This window comes from Meriones unguiculatus, chromosome 3 (genome assembly GCF_030254825.1).
Source record: "Meriones unguiculatus strain TT.TT164.6M chromosome 3, Bangor_MerUng_6.1, whole genome shotgun sequence".
Lineage (NCBI taxonomy): Eukaryota > Metazoa > Chordata > Mammalia > Rodentia > Muridae > Meriones > Meriones unguiculatus.
In genome coordinates this window covers 138,429,493-138,445,653 of record NC_083351.1, presented here as the reverse complement: position 1 = coordinate 138,445,653, position 16,161 = coordinate 138,429,493, and the positions used below count along the sequence as shown (strand labels likewise).

The 16,161-nt window shown below is 44.3% G+C and overlaps 1 protein-coding gene across 3 annotated transcripts in view; it reads left to right on the top strand.

Annotated features, from left to right (window-relative positions):
• The window catches only part of Zeb1 (zinc finger E-box binding homeobox 1), a 168,153-nt gene that overhangs the window by 113,538 nt on the left and 38,454 nt on the right, over positions 1-16,161 (top strand). For all 3 annotated transcript variants that reach the window (XM_060380637.1, XM_021653868.2, XM_060380636.1), the window contains exon 2: positions 2,373-2,576. In XM_060380637.1, coding sequence (XP_060236620.1) covers positions 2,373-2,576 — 204 coding nt within the window. The remainder of the gene's footprint in view (positions 1-2,372; positions 2,577-16,161) is intronic.

Here is a 16,161-nt window from a genome sequence, read left to right as displayed (position 1 = left end):
AAATCATGAAGAAGGCTACTGTAAGGAAACCTAGACAGTCAGAAGGAAAGTCAATAGCATGCTTTGCAAAGTCCCTGTTCCGTGTACATGCATGGCTGCACCTCTCTGGGGGTTAGGGGACATCATGAGAGCATGGGCCAGAGCTGAGGGTCGTCTCCCTCTTTCCCATAGGAGGGAAGAGGTGCTTCCCAGCCACACACTGTGGCTTGTCACAGAGAATCCCCTCACACTGGCATCTTCTTTAAACATCAGGGAACCTTTTTCTTAATGCTAAGTTGAGCCGGCTTTCTCACGTAATATCTGAGAAACACTTAAAAAGTCACTTTGAAGAGTGACGTATGAACACTGTCTACCGAGCAAAATTTGCCCCTGATCCAACCATCCCACCCCCACAAACTATCTCATAAATCTGTGCAAGAGAGGCCATTGTATTGCTAGTTTTTATGTCACTTTGGTAAAATTCCTGACAGAAACAACTTGAAGGAGGAAAAGCATTGGACTCAGTGTTTCAGAATATTGAGTCGCTGGTTGGCCACATGCGTCTAGGGAAACGTCCTAGCAGCAGGAGCTGCCCAGTGTTCTACAGCACAACCTGGAGGCATCAGGAAGGGCCTGCCCCCTCCATCCGTGTCCTCTCAGTACCCAAGCCTGTGGGGGTGATTCATAGCCAAACTGTATCAGCAAGGAAAAGTTATTTTGATGTTAGTTCTTACCACCAGAAACAATTTTTATCAAAAACCGGGGAAAACTTGTATCTCCACAATCATGGCTGTCTGGCCAACACCAGAGGAGAATTGAGTTTCAGGTACACAGACAAGAAAAGTTCTCCACTCACGGTAAAGGGGCCAGATGGTAGAATACGGTGCTGTGTGCGTGTCTGTGGTAGGTATCAGGCACAGCCATGCAGGACTTTTATTATGGTCGAGCAGGATACGGAGCGGTCTAATGATGGACAGCGTGTGTGCCCAGTGTGCTGACACAATGCCCGTTATCGTTATAGTAGGGCAAATGCATAGAGGTTGAGGGAAGATGGGTGCTTTTGCTTATTTCGAAAGTTTTTATTCTTATTTTTATGGTGAACGTGGATTTTATGAGAGAAAACCATTTGCTCTTAGAAACAAGATCTAGATAAATGTCTTTATGCTAAAATATTAACAGTATTTTCTTTGGACCCAAAATGTGAAAAACGTGTGATGTAGTGCCATGGTGCCTTTGGTTTTTGAACAAACTGTCTTCCTGTGGCCTGCAAAAGGAATCCTGGAGGTTTTGCTTATTTCCTCTCTCCTTCACTTGCATAACTACACTCTCAGTTGTGTTTGTACACGTTGTCAGTGGTGTATGTGTGTCTGGGTGGCTGGCTATGATGTGTGGGACACACACACATGTGTGAGCTTCTGTAGGGAGAGGGTTATGCTGCCCACTTAGGTGGTGACTCTCCAGAATGGCTGACTGACGGTCCAGGGAAGAAGCCGGGCACTGACTGTGTTAGTTATCCAGACGGAGCTAAGCATCGTTCCCTCCCTTCCTCTCAGTGAGGAGATAGTGATCTTTGTGCAAACAGTTGAATGAGGTCTTCTGTGCCTGCGCCCGCCCTCTTAGATACTGACCACGCCTGCAGGGTGGTTGCTGCCCACTTCGAAGGAAAACCTCATCTCTACTAGATTGTTTACAGTTGTTTATTGTCTGCTGTGACTCATAGACTCTGCAAAGTCTGGAAACCATTCAAAACTGTCCATAATCATGATATTAAATTCACTAAAATTAGTTAGAAATTTTCTTATATACAAAGTTGACCCAGTTAGTTGCTGCTTTCTGAAGCGACTGTGGGATTACTATACAGTGCATGTGGCTGACAGCAATCCTTTTCTTAGAGTAACTTTGCTGATGAATGGGTTTTATTAGGAAAGATGGCCCCTGTAAGGATTCGAAGCCTAAACTTACATGGCAGCGTTGCTCAGAGTGAGCTCAGCGCAGGTGCAGAGTACGTGTCACACAGTTTGAGGGCACAGAACACGGACAGACTGTTGGGCTCCTGGTTCTGGCTCCGTGACTTGCTGGCTGCCTGCCAGAGATGCTACCCTCCCCCGATTTCTCACACGTACAGTAGGAACATAGGCAGCAGCTGGGAGAGCCTGTGCCGTGTGCCTGCTTTAAAACACTAAGAGTTAAATGAGCTAATACTTGCAAAGCATTTGGACGTTCTGTGGGCTTTCAGTAGGTGCAGGCACCAGTACTTGTCGCTGTGGCCATCCAGTGCCCAGATGTGTTACCAGATGCATTGCCTGCTAATCATGGTCTTATAAACGCTATTAAAATCGCGGTCTGTTTGTAAGTTAACTTGTATCTTGATCATGGATTCCTTCGTGTTACAGTTACAACTTATAACACTGTGGTGGAAGCGAGCTCAGACTCTGACGATGAAGACAAACTCCACATCGTGGAGGAAGAAAGCGTCGCAGATGCGGCTGACTGTGAGGGCGGCGTGCCCGACGACGACGACGTGCCAGCAGACCAGACAGTGCTACCAGGGGCCAGTGACAGGGGGGCCACTGCCAAGGGCTGCTGGCAAGACGCCGGTGAGTGGGCGCTGACTCTTACAATCGTATTAGAGGAACAGGTAAACTGGGTAAAGGTGGTAAATAAACAGTAAAGTTATTTGTACATTAACCAATATTAGATGCTCTACTTATTTTGTGGAAGTAAATTTTGACTCAGAATGATGCGGTTTTGACAGGTTGCAGAGTACCTAAAAACATGGAAATTATTAGAATTTTCTAACCAGGGCTGAACTTTCCACATATTGTTGAAATATTAATGCAATAAAATAAATAAATATGCAAACAGCTCAAACAAATCTGTGTTATGGGATGTTTTAGTGTAACTATGAACTGAAAACAAGCCTCCCTACTGTCTGTGCCTACAGTGTTAGCAAATTAAAGTTGCCTGGATCCAGCATCAGGGAAATGGAAGGCTGTCTGAGGAGGGCTTAGCACCCTCACTTGTGTGTACAGATTTGAGCACCAGTTCACATGGCTGAGTGCTGAGCTCAGGCATCTGAGGCCGTGTGTGAGTGGAAGCGCAGGTATTGCAAGCCTCCGTATCCATCCAGCAAACCTTTCCTCTGAGTGCTACAGAGACCTCCCAATAATAGGACAGGAACGGGAGGAAGTAAAGGAAGCAAAGGCTAACTCAAACTCTTCTCATTATGAAATGTTCTTTCTTATTTGAAAATCAATTTGGAAATTAGCTGCAGATATCATAAATTATTAGCTCCAAACCCATGGCCATGCTGATAGCCCTGGTTGATCTCAATGGCCACAGAACAGAATGAATAAGCAGAAATGTGAAAGAGGGATTTGTGGGCAGGAGGAAAGATTGACAGGGTGTTAAAGAGCTGGGGTGACAACTATGGGTTAGTGTCGCATATGTGTACAAAATTACCTAAAAGCAAACTTAGTAAATGAAAACGTTAGAAACAATGTAATTTCCAAAAACTTAAAAATATAAGTGGCAAGAACCCAAAATGAATTTTGTTTTGTTTTTTTATTTTAATATGTGAGTGCTCTATCTGCATGTACACCTGCATGCCAGAAGAGGTCACCAGATCTCACTATAGATGGTTGTGAGCCACCATGTAGGTACTGGGAATTGGGCTCAGGACCTCTGGAAGCACAGACAGTGCTCTTAACCTCTGAGCCCACTCCAAAAAATGAATTTAATAGCAAGTTAAATCTAGTTAGAGAATAAATAAAGTAGAGAAGATGCACAAAGTAAAATCCAAACAGGCACATAGAAAGCAGGCTAGGAGGCAGAGTGTAATATGCTGGTGAAGTCCAGGTAATTAGAGAGTAAGCAACAGTAGCATCTGAAGCAATAGAAGATAAGAACTTTGCAGAACTGAAGGCGACATCTGAGTACAGAGACACAGTTCAGTCATCCAAGGGCAATCAGAGAGGGGAAGGAAGGAGCACGCAGCAGCCTGCTGCAGCTGCCTCTGAGTGAACAGATTCCAACAGACATCGTTCTCAAAACAGAGAGGGTGCTGAAAGCACCGAAATCACAGTGGCTCACTACAAACGAGGGACACTAAACATGTCTGTGACGTCTCTAAGAAGAAACATTTTAAAAGGCAAGAGTAGAGTGGGGCGGTCTATCCCAGAGGTGCTGAAAGAGCAACACTGCCAAGTAGGATTCTGTACCCAGCAAAGCTGTCCTTCCAAGCAAAAAGAGCAATTTCCCCAAATACACACTGTAAGAAATATGGTACTTATAAAGAAGAAAACTTACAGAAGATACGTGAAACGAAAAAATCAAAATACACGCAGCATGAAAACATCAAACAAAGGCAGACAGCAAAACAGCAGAAACCGTTCAGAGAATGGTGCCATCACGTGATTGACCAGTGCTTGAGTGTGAGTGGCCTGACTGCCAGCCAGAAGCCACAGATGACTGTACTGATGTTCTGTTCCAGCTACAAAAGACTCACTTTAGCTTCGAAGACACAGGCTCAGAGAGGGAGGGTGGAAAATTACTCCATAGAATGGTGATCAGAACAATGAAGTGGGAGTGAAACCCTGTCACTGCAGGCAGAGTGGTCACATAGTGTGTTTACAAAACTGTTACCAGAGCGAGCGAGCAAGAAGGCTGGACCCTCAGGATCCCACGGGACCCACATGGGGGAAGAGACCAACTCCAGAAGTTGTCTTTAATTTCCACGCAGACTGCGCTAAACGTGCGAGTGCACACTGATGAGATAAGTAAAGTATTTTAAAATTTTCAAAAGTATGCTAGCAAACATCTTAAGCAAGTCATAGCACTGAAGGAAAACCAGCAACGTAACAAGCACAGCAGCCTTCAACATGCTGCTCTCAGCAGGCAGAGTCAGCCAGCTGTGCAAACCACCCCCTAAAACTAAGTGTGAGGACCCCCCCATCCTTCACAGGTGGAGGGAAGGAAACTGTGTGCCCTCAAACATGGCGGTGGAACAAAGGTCACACTGTTGGCCTGGGCATCCGGGTGCACCGACCTCAGCAGCATAGTGCTCCGTGAAAGCAGTCCATTTCAAGAAGGCGTTCTGGAATGACTGCCTCCGCCATTTCTCAGAGGGAAGCCCTTCCATAAATAACAAATCCCTGGTTATGTGGACTTGGGGAGAGTACGATAGCTCACTAGCCCTGGGGACTTCGGGCAGTGAGGGGACAGTTCTCTACCTGCTTGCAAAGGTTCCTCCCTGAGCCTGTGCGGGGACTGCGGCGTATAGACCTGAACAACAGAAGTAACAGTGACGCTTTCTGGATATTAGTGTGTTTCCTGCCTGGAGCCTGGAGCCTCATTGATGCACATGGCACCAGCGAGTTCTGTTAAACGTTCAAGGATATGACACCCTAGTCTTAGGGACTACCATATAGAGAGCCAAATAAAAGGAAATTCCCAGTCCAGACACAGGTGCCAAAATCCTGTGCATGAAAAAAATACATGTGCATGAAAAAAATGGAGGAATTTTACAAATGTTCAAAATGAGGAAAACTATGTGCATGTACATATGTGGAATGCCATGTCAGGATAACATTTCAGGTAGTTTCTGATTGTCACCATAGCAGACCTCAGAATAAGCAAATACTAATTGTCTCAACAAAAAGGAAAATGTTTAACAGAATTTAGTGGATGTCATAAAAGCGTGAGCGCTTCCTGTCTAACATCTTTGTGACTGGAAACAACTTGGGGGCAGCCATTGTCTACCCGGTCAGCCTCTTGCTGAGGTGGCTCCTCTGTAGAAGACTGGACAGTTAATCAGTAGAGGCAGGAATTTGAATGGGAAAAATCTATCATTTATAAATGATAGTCATATACCTAATATTGAATCTATAGATAAGTATATTAGAATAAGTAAATAATTTGCTAAGTTTTCTGAATACCAAGTAACCAACCACTGGGGATTTAGCCTAGTGTTAGGGAACTTGCCTGTAGTATGTGAGGCCCTGGGTTCAATTCTTAATACTGTAAAACAAATGAAATAAAGCACTGAATTTAAAGTAATCTCCATATATCAGTAAGCGCTATAAAGTAAAGTTGGGTGTGTATGACTATAAGAAAAAATTATAAACTTTTAGGAGTATGGTATTAGAGGCTACCACAGTGAGTACAGAACATTGCATTCATGGGACAGACTAGGTTTTACTTTCCTTTGCGCTTTATTTCTGTTTACTGTTGCCCCAGGGCTCCTTCTGGTGTGTCACCTTGTAGGTAGTTGCTGTGTCCCTCCACCTTCTCTGCTCAGTCATCCTTTGTCCCCAGGACTGGCGGTGTTGAATAGCTGTGGTCAGGAATCTTGTAGAGCATCTCTCAGCTTGAACCTGTCTGATTTCTCTTGTAGCGAGACCACGGGTGTGGAGTTTTGGAAATGACATAACAGTGAAGTATCTTTCTTTGACTTTGTATCAGCAACACATGATATCTGTGGGCATCACTGTAATCTTTTACGTGCTGTGATAGGAGCAGCAGAGGCTAAGAAGCAGAGGGAGATCAAAGGCAGTAAAGCCTGAGTGGTAATGAAGTTTCATAACAGCTGGCGATTTTAAAATTGTAAGAAGCACTTTTGTGTGGATTTGCAGAGGTGGGTGCAGGGAGAGTACAGACAGAACAGTGGTGCTACTTGCTGCAAAGGCCACATCGCCAGTTGAGGAACAGGAAGGCAGCAGCGGAGCCCAGTCAGGTTGCCAGCTGTAGAGAAGGCAGGAAGGTATAGAATTCCGATTGTGTTTTCAAGGTGAGAGCTTATTCATAGGAAGTTTTGAAAGATGTAATCTGGAATAAGAGAAAAGAGTAAGATGATCTCAGCTCCATTGTTTATTGACATTTGAAAAAAAATGAATGACATTCATTATTTGTAATTTTGTTGGAATCAAAATTACATAGTTTTATTTTTCAAGTATGTGTTCCTGCATGTGTGCACATGTATGTGCATGTACTCACAGAGGTGTGCAGTGTGCGTACGGAAGACAGGAGAATATCTGGTATCTTTCCTCCTATCGTTCGAGACACAGTCTCACTGAAGCTCAGGTTTGCTGGGAGTTGGGCTAGCTGACCCCTGAGCCTGGGTCTTCCATCCCCAGCAGGTGCTGAGATGAGATGCGACCGGCCAGCAGCAGCTTTCACGTGGTGCAGGTCTGCGCTCAGGCCCTGTGCTCACAAGTCATTCACCTTCTGTACCCCTTAGCTACCCTTTCTCATGATCCTGGCATTTATCACGTCCATTTCCCTTGTGCCTTCCAGAATATTTGCAGAGTGAACGAGGATGGAGCTGGGGGTGTAGTTCTAGCTTTCTTTTATAAACTGCTCTTGCCAAGCTGCTTCATGTCAGTAGCTGCCTGGGTGGTGTTTGCTCAGCAGCGCTGGGCACCGGACCTGCAGCTTCATGCAGGAAGCAAGTTTCTGCCACTGCCAAGAGCTCCCATCTGGCCCAGAAACCACTTTTTATGCATTCATTCAGCTACTTTTTAATTCATCTGTGTCTTCAGAAATAAATATAACAGAAAATCATGTTAAATATCCAGTTATACTAGAGTTACCAGTTTTTCCACAGATACTGGAGTAATGTTATCAAAAATGGATCTGAGACCAGTTTATGATTAATTTTTTATTTGTTAGTAAAGTGACCCTGGCTGCTGGTGATAGGGGCTTTTGGGGTGGGGGTGGCTTGTTTGGGGGTTTGGTAGTCTTATTCTTTGTTTAATTGCTTGTATTCATTATCACCTCATCCCATAAAATGTTTTCTGGGTAGGAAAAAAAATGTATTTACCTGTAGTTTACAGAAGGAAGTCAGAAGTGGAAATAGATCATGGACGGCATTTGCCCATCTATCAATTTTCACTGTTCCTCAAAGATTAGAGCCACTCAGAGACAAGACGTCAGCACTAACATGACAGTGATGATAGTTTCTGACCAGGGATGTAAGCCCCCGTGGTAAAGACACCTTAACTGTGAACACGACCCAAAGCCAAATCCATGAGAGGGTGTGTTTTGTGTGGGGACTTGCTGCCCTGGGCTTGGGTATCTTTGCGTTCTTGACCGCTGTGCTTTCTGGAAGAGATGGGACCTCATTCCTGCAGCTCTCCATTGCTTTTGGATCTGAGTGCAAATGCTAACCTTACAGGCGCCCCTCCCAACCTTATCTGTACTGCTCTTGTCTCTCGCCTTCCATGTCCTGCTCCTCCGCCTTCTCTTCTGTCACCTCCTCTTAAACCTGAACTCCCTCGCACAGTGGCAGGGCACCACAGCTGCTTGGGGATGGGAGTATTGAGCACTCTGTTGACAGGAGAGGCTCTGATGTACTAACATGTGTATCTCTTCACTTAAGGTATTTATTGCAGACATCTCTTCAGCATGTCTGCAATAAATACCTTAAGATTTTCCTTTTAAATTCTGACCTTTCATTGATCTCAAGAAAATAAGTTTTGCCCTTCTTTGCTTTTTCTTTTATTTTGAGAGCTTCAGTTCTTTGTTACTTTTATCTGACACTGTTTGGACATTACATTGTTTAAATTGTTACATTCATCTTTAATTATGTGACATTCTGTTTGACCTTTGTAACACACTTATAAAATATGAACTATGTAAAAACTCCCTCTGCAGTGTTTATCTTTCCTTAAAACAAGAATAGAGAATACAGCCAATTAAAAATATTGTTTTCTTAGCTCATGTGTAAAATACCTAAAAAGTAGTGAAGTCAGATAGTCATTTAATTTATCACCTATTTAAAAAGGACTATAAAGATCTCTTTCTGGAAGAATAGAATAGACATTTTTCCTGTCCCTCCTGTTAAGTATGAGAGAGAAAGAGAGACATAAAAGAAGACAAATAATGCCAGAGCAGTGGTAGTGGAATCCCTGCATTTTCCGCTCCCTATCTCTCCCTGTCATACACGAGGCTGTCTGCTGGAGAAGCCAGTCTAAAACCTTAGCAGGTACACACATGACACAATGGCTCAAGCTCCCTCCAGCCTAAATTCAGGAAAACAACAGCCTTGTGAGACAGCAAACTTTTAGACAGTAACTGTTCAACTGTAGCCAAATGCCACAGAGAAAACTGCAGGCTCCTCAGGAGGAAGCTCTGTCTTCTGTTCTCACTGAAGCGGGCATCCTACCATCCCCTCCCACAGGGGGGTCACACAAGAGCAAGTGGCAACAAAGCCTCCCACCATCCCACTGAGTAGGGCCGAGGAGCCTCCTGAAGAGTCAGGATTACAAGAGCATTCGAGCATTCGCTCAGAGAAGCTTTCTGTAGAACCCTCTTAAGACAGGAATGAAGCCTTCCTGCCCAGGGTGATGTGGGCAGAAGCCTAGTGGGGAAGACCTGACCCCATTGCTGCTTTGCAGTAAACATGAGCCCTCTGCCCAGTAACCCTTTCTTCCTGTGAGGAGCAGATGCTGAGAGTGGCCTGGGAAGCAGCTCCCTCGGCCTCTCCGCTGCTGTCTGTTTCCTTAAGTGATAACAAAGACGTCCATGCTTCCTTCAAAATGACTTGTTTCCACGAAGGAGGAAACATCAGCTTGAATAGAAAAGACAGTCGGACTGGCATGAGAGTGCTCACTGAAAGTTGGTGTGCTGCAGACTCACACGTGGAACTGCAGTAACATAGTAAGAATCAGAGCTGCAGATGACCGGGGAAAATGGAGTCTGCTGGAGTGCCAGCTGAAGTGCCGTTAAGAGACTGTTCTCTGAGAACACAGCAAGCTCTGGGACTCTATTAGAAACCCGTGGCGTGCTCACTATTGAAAACAAGCATAACGTCAAGGCATATTGTCTGCATTTTCTGTGGGAAGAAGGCATGATAAGGCGGTGGCTGCATGCCTGCATGCATTCATCCTGCAGCACCTCGTAGTTCTGCGGAAGACTGGTGCTGTGTCCGTGAAGCCTCTTTGAACACACACACCTCTGAACTTCAGGACACCTCTGTAGAAACACCATGTGCTTTTAGTGTGAAAGCTGTATCTAAAACCAACCTAATGGTGTAAAATACTGTAACATGGCTGTTTCTTAATATTCTAAAATGTCTCAGGATAGTGACGGTAAGAGTTTTTCATAAGAAATGTCTTAAAACTAGAGGTACTTACGTTTACTACAAGATCAAGGCTACAAAAACCTGTTTGTCATGAAAAATTGTTCAGTGCCCTTTCTTATGATCTGTAATAATAAGACTTACTGGACACAGTAATAAGAGCGTACTGCATGCAACAAATGCAGATGACACTGAGCTTGGAGCAGAACAGTCCTCAACCAGATAATATAGCCTAAGAAATAATCACACACCCGACCTTCAAGAACTTTACCATAACCCGATTCCTTCATGAGAAGGACTCAATGGACCCTATGGTGGTCACTTAGAATTGCAATTCTCAGTATGAACTTATGGTCCACCGTGCATGTTAAAATAAATATGGAAACTCAGCCTAGGCATATGCAGACACAGCACATGTGTGTTTGCCTGCTCTGCTGAGAGTGCACGGGCACAGGACAGCTCCCGTAAGGATGTATAGTACCGAGATGCAGGCTTCAAATGCCATTCACCAACAGAATGCTTCAGGGGTCCGAAGAGAAATGACCAATTGCAGAGCTGGGTGGGACATGGAAAATAGGTGAGCTGGGGCATTTGAATGAATGATAAGTAGATTTATCAAAGGAACTTGGATCCAATATGAAAGAGCTTCCATAACCCAATCTAGAGCACTGTTTACAAGAAAATAGTAACACCGGAAATACGAATTCATCCATGTGGATTGAAACATAAGATAAAAATATATGAGAAATGAGCAGCTTTTCTTGCTAGTAGGATTCCAATTACATATTGATAAGTAGAGAAATAGGCAGATAGCATGGTAATAACTGCTTCAGTCAAGAATCAAAATGGGGTAAATTAGCAAATTTTTAATAAGTATTTTTATATCTAAAAGAACTTCCTACTATACTGTTACTAATTCATTATCAAGAAATACATCATAAGTGGTGTGAACTGGCAGCCATCTTCTGCTCTAGCCACGTAACTGAGCTCTTAGCGTCAGCAGTGCCGAGAGATAGGGACAGGCCACCAGTGGGTACAGCACACTGCCGCTGGCACCCTCTCCTAGACTACAGTGTCAGTCCAGACATCAGAAAGCAGAGATCCAAGTGGAGTGGGTGCTGCAAAGTGAGTCTCCAGTGTTCTCCAAAAGTGTCAGAGTCCAAGACACAAAGCCTTGATGCAGCAGCCAGACACGATGCACACACCTTTAATCCCGACACTCGGGGAGGCAGACGCAGGCCACCCTGGTCTCCAAAGTCCAGGCCAGCCAAGGCTACAAAGCCCTGTCTTGAAAAATAAAACAAACAAACGAACAGAGACTCGAAGCAGCTTATCACAATCTTTTTTTTTCCCAAATATTACAATTTTTGTTAATACAAGTATATAAAGTCAGGGCATGAACATGACTTGATAAATTGGGTAGACTTAATTTCAGTACTATAGTAAGAGGGACCAATTCAAAATCTCACCATTTGTTTCATACCCATAAAAAGCCACCTCAGGGCATTAAGATCTCTCAAAACTGATCAGTTTCGTGCAAGTAAACCAAGTTGTTTTTTGTTTGTTTGTTTGTTTGTTTAAAAAGACGTGCGCACTTGCCCAGGCTCAAGGATATTAAAATCTAGCACATAAAGCTAGAATACAGGCAGCATACCCTTACAGCCACAACCATCAGTTACAGGTAAGGATATTTCTGTAGCAACCAATGGAGAGTCACTATTGCAACACCTCGAGCGCCGCCGCTGCACAGCACAGTGCATGTCGGAGTCTTCTGTGTAGCCACTGCATAACCGCTGCAGAGGTTCACTCCGCTGGAACATTCTTCACAGTATTTAAAGCAGAAGCACGTCAGGAAGGCTTCCTTCTCGTAAGCGTTTGTAGCGTGAGCTCTTAGTCACAGCCTACCATTACATCCTTCCTGTTTAGATAGAGTACTAGCAGCATGCAGTAATTATGCCCTAAGCCCTCAAGCAGCGGCAGTCCATGGCAAGGACCATCTTTGCTGCCAGTTACCAGAGGCTGTCTTAAGTTAGTTTATCACAAACTACAAGTTATGTGCTATTGGAGGAGATCGTGAACATGACAACATGGACAGCAGCGTAAGATACTGAAGCGGCCTCTGAGCCAGGAGACAAAGTTAGTGAGAAGGCCTGCAAAACTCCGAGAAGCCTATAGGCTGGCTGGCGGCACTGTAGTAATGGGGACGACAGAGTTCCTGTGATACTTGTAAATTCTCCCTCTGAGGAGAGGAAGCTGATTAAAGAGTAAGTTAGAACTTCTCTGTAAATCTAAGGAGTTTCTAATTAAAGACCTTTAAGCATACTGATCAAAATAAAGCATAAAACAGTTTCCTTACGTTACCTTTCTCTGAGAAAAGTTGTTTCAACTTTTTAAATAAACTCTTAACAGGGTAGAAGGAAACTGTTGAAAGCTAACAATTCAGCTTGTATAATATATATCCTGTTGGAGGAGCAGCCGTTCCCAGACTGGGACCTTTGTCTCTGCCGACCTAACTCCACATTCAGGATGCTCTCAAAAGGCTTGGAACTGGGGGCCAGTATAATCAAGCTTTTCTTCCTTTCCTTAGTTTGTGTCAGGTCTGGCTGGATTTTAAGACTCATGTGGTTTCTGCAGTGTTGCAGGGCTGAGGAGACCAGCAGGTATTACAAGGCTAAGTGTTCTGAGCAGCTGTACATCAGTCACTTTGCTCTGTGCATTATCTTTTTACTCTTACAACAGATCTGCACAATAGCTATTGTCATTAACTAAATGGAAGGTTGAGACTCAAGCCAGACCTGTGTGGTCTCAAAGTATTCTGTCTTTCTTTTCTAACAACAGAAAACATACATACATTAAATATGCCTGTCATCAAGATGCTAGCAATGGGTAGTAGTTAGACTGTGCTGTCAGTGTCCTTCCTCGAGGGACTATCTTCAGAGCAGCTGCCATGTCAAGCGCTACTTTGTATTTCCCATGGCCTCCAACAAGGCTAAGAACCACTAATCACTGGTTTTTAAATTCAGGGTCTGGAAAAACTAAAGCAGCAAAATGGAAACGAGACCGAATCTTCCCTGCAGCTAACAGACAAATAGTTGTTACCCTGATTCTCTCTCCCTTCTCTAACAGTATTTAATCAGTTGTGTGTTTTCTATGCTGCTGCAACAAATTTCTACACATCTGATGGTTTAAACTATGCAAGTTAGTTATCTTGCTTCCATTACGATCTCACTAGATTAAAACACAGACATAATTCCTTCTGGAAGTTCATAGTAAGGATCTTTCTTTCTCTCTCCTGAGTTGTTGGCAGAAGTTCTGTCCTTTTGGCTGGGAGAGGACTTTATTTCCTTGCTGGCTCGGGCCCACATCTGGCCTCCGGTGGGTACTTGCATTCCTTGGCTCATGACCCACGCCATAGTTTCTTATCCTGTTGCTGTGGTAAAGTGCTCTAACAAAAGCAACTTTCGAGAGAAAGGCTTTGTTCTGGCTCACAGATAAGGTACATCCCGCCGAGGCTGGGAAGTCGAGGTGACAGGAGCTTGAAGCAGCTGGCCGCATCACATCCACAGTCAGGATCAGGGAGGGGGATACATGCTGCTTTCTCCGGTTACACAGCCTGGACTCCCAGCCAGGGAGGGCACCACCCCAGGTGGACAACATTCCAACTCCAACTGTGGCATGCCCAGCAGCTTATCTCCAGGTGCTCCCGGACTCTGACAATCTGACGTTTAACACTCAACCTTTTCTCCATCTAAAGACAGAACAAGTCCGCTTACACTGGGCTCTACCCTCATTTCATTTTCCACTCTTCTGTGCTCGTCCCTGTAAGAGCCGAGTAACCACCCCACAGGAAAACCTCTGGCTCAAGCTCAGCCTTAACCACATCTACATGTTTATTTTGCCACTTGAGACTTTTTGGAGAATTGGAGAATTAGAACGAAGGCATCTTTAGGAAGGTATTATTGTCTAGATTACACACATATGTGTGAAAATTCTCCACAGTCCACATACCACAGCATGACGGTAATAGCCTCCTAGCCATTACTAGAAACTTTGTGTGTGCTGTGTTCTGTTGGCCAGTGTTTGATTTTTATGCAGTGAAATGGGTAACACCCCTGCTTTGTAGATGAGGGTGTGGGCACTTTCTAGAATCACTATTGTGTGAGAAGGGACTTGATCTAGCTGGTCTGAATCCAGAGGTTACGCCATTATACTCTGCAGTGCCGTAGATACTCGTGTGATCCAGGACATCTGCTATTTTATTTACCTAATCTGTGGTGGGAAGAAAAAAATGATGGTACCTTGCTTGTACATCGGTAGGTTATCACAAGTATTTTAGCTCTCTCTGTCTCTAGTGCGCTCTCTCTCTCTCTCTCTATCTATCTATCTATCTCTATCTCCCACACACATGCACAAGGAATGGTACTAAAGAAACATGGCTAGCTGGAAATGAATGTAAGTTAGCTGATTTTACTCACTGTCACTGTTGAATTAGATGCCACTGTTTGTTAAATCAATCCCTGTGGGTCAACTTTCGTAGGAATTAAAAAAATAATTAAGTTGCTCTCATGCAATCCAGTGGCACCCTGTTGCAGCACCGTAATAACTGTCTCTTCCCCATAAGTCACTCTTTGAAGTTAATGATCAAGTCTTTGCAGTCTCATGTTCCAGCACCTGGCAAAGTTTCTGGTTCATTGTAAGCTCTCAAATAATGAGAGCGGGTAATGGATGGCTTAGTTAATTGCCGTTCTGTAACTGTCAGTCCACTTGACCCTGCTCTTAGAATTGATTGAATTAATTTGAGGTCACAGTGTTTTAAACTATGATCTCCAAATTCTGCATGTACTGAGGGTAACGTTCTTCCAACAGTTACTGTGTTTCTTTAAACTGCATCACAGAAGCCATGACTTACGGAAAACCTGCGGTATAGGCCTTGGGCTGAGTACCTCACATCCATTCCAGTCCGGTCATTCTTGTTCAGTCTTCCAGTCCTGCTAGGCGGTGCCCTGGTTTTATAGCAGTTAAAACTAAAGAACTCGTGACCCTTCCCCAAGTGACTCCTGAACCCAGGAACGAGGATGTTGAGTAGGATGAACTGATCTATCGGATAATTTGAGCCTTTGGATGTTTTTCTTCCAGAGGTAAACACTGAAACCCTGCATGTGTAGTCAGATTATATGTTACTAGACTTTCAGGCACGTGGTGTTTCTTCCTTACTGGCCTTTGCTCTTACCTCTGACCTCCCTATTTCTTGTCCTAAAAGTACCCACAGATTCTGGGTTCGGTTTCATTTCCCACTTGTGTGTGTGTTTGTTTGATTTGGTTTCATGGTTTTGAACAGGGCCTCACTGCGCAGCCCACGTTCCCCCTAAACTGACCGTGTGGCCCCGGCTGGTCTCAGCTGGCAGCAGTCTTCCCATGGCAGTCGCCTGCATGCTGAGGTCACACTTGTGAACCAGCAAATCTGACTTCTGTTTACTTCACTAATTCAAATCTATTGCTGAATATCACTATCAGTTGATGTCAAGACTAAGATAGTAAAGTAGTTTTATTAATTAGACAGAGTACAATTCTACATTTCCATTTAGGTAGAGCCTATGACTAGAAAATTGTTTTTCTTGGTTTTTTTTTAAACATTAACCCAAGAATCATTTTAAAAATGAACCTAACATTTTATTGTTGGTGTACAGTCTGATGTGCTTTAACACACACACAGAACAAAGAAAGTTTCATTATTAAAATTCACAAGTGCAACTCCTTTTTAGCTCCGTCTTCCTCCCACCCAGATGCGACTGTCGTGGTCCAGGCCTTTATTTATACAGTTTCTCTCCGGGGGGGGGGGGAGGATGCCATAAAAGTGGAGCCATCTGATGTGAAGCCATTTGCATCAGACATGTTTCCCCAAGCACGGATCTGTGACCCCGTCTGTTGAATAATAGTGCAGTGGATGGTGTGCCAGGTGCACATGCGCGGGGCCACTCTGGAGAAGTGTGGAAAGCCTGAACACTAACGTGCGGGAGGCTGTGACGCACCCTGGGTTCTGTGGGGTAACGGCTTAGAGGTGGGACTGTTGTGCACGCAGTAAGTCTCTTTATAGTGTCAGAAGC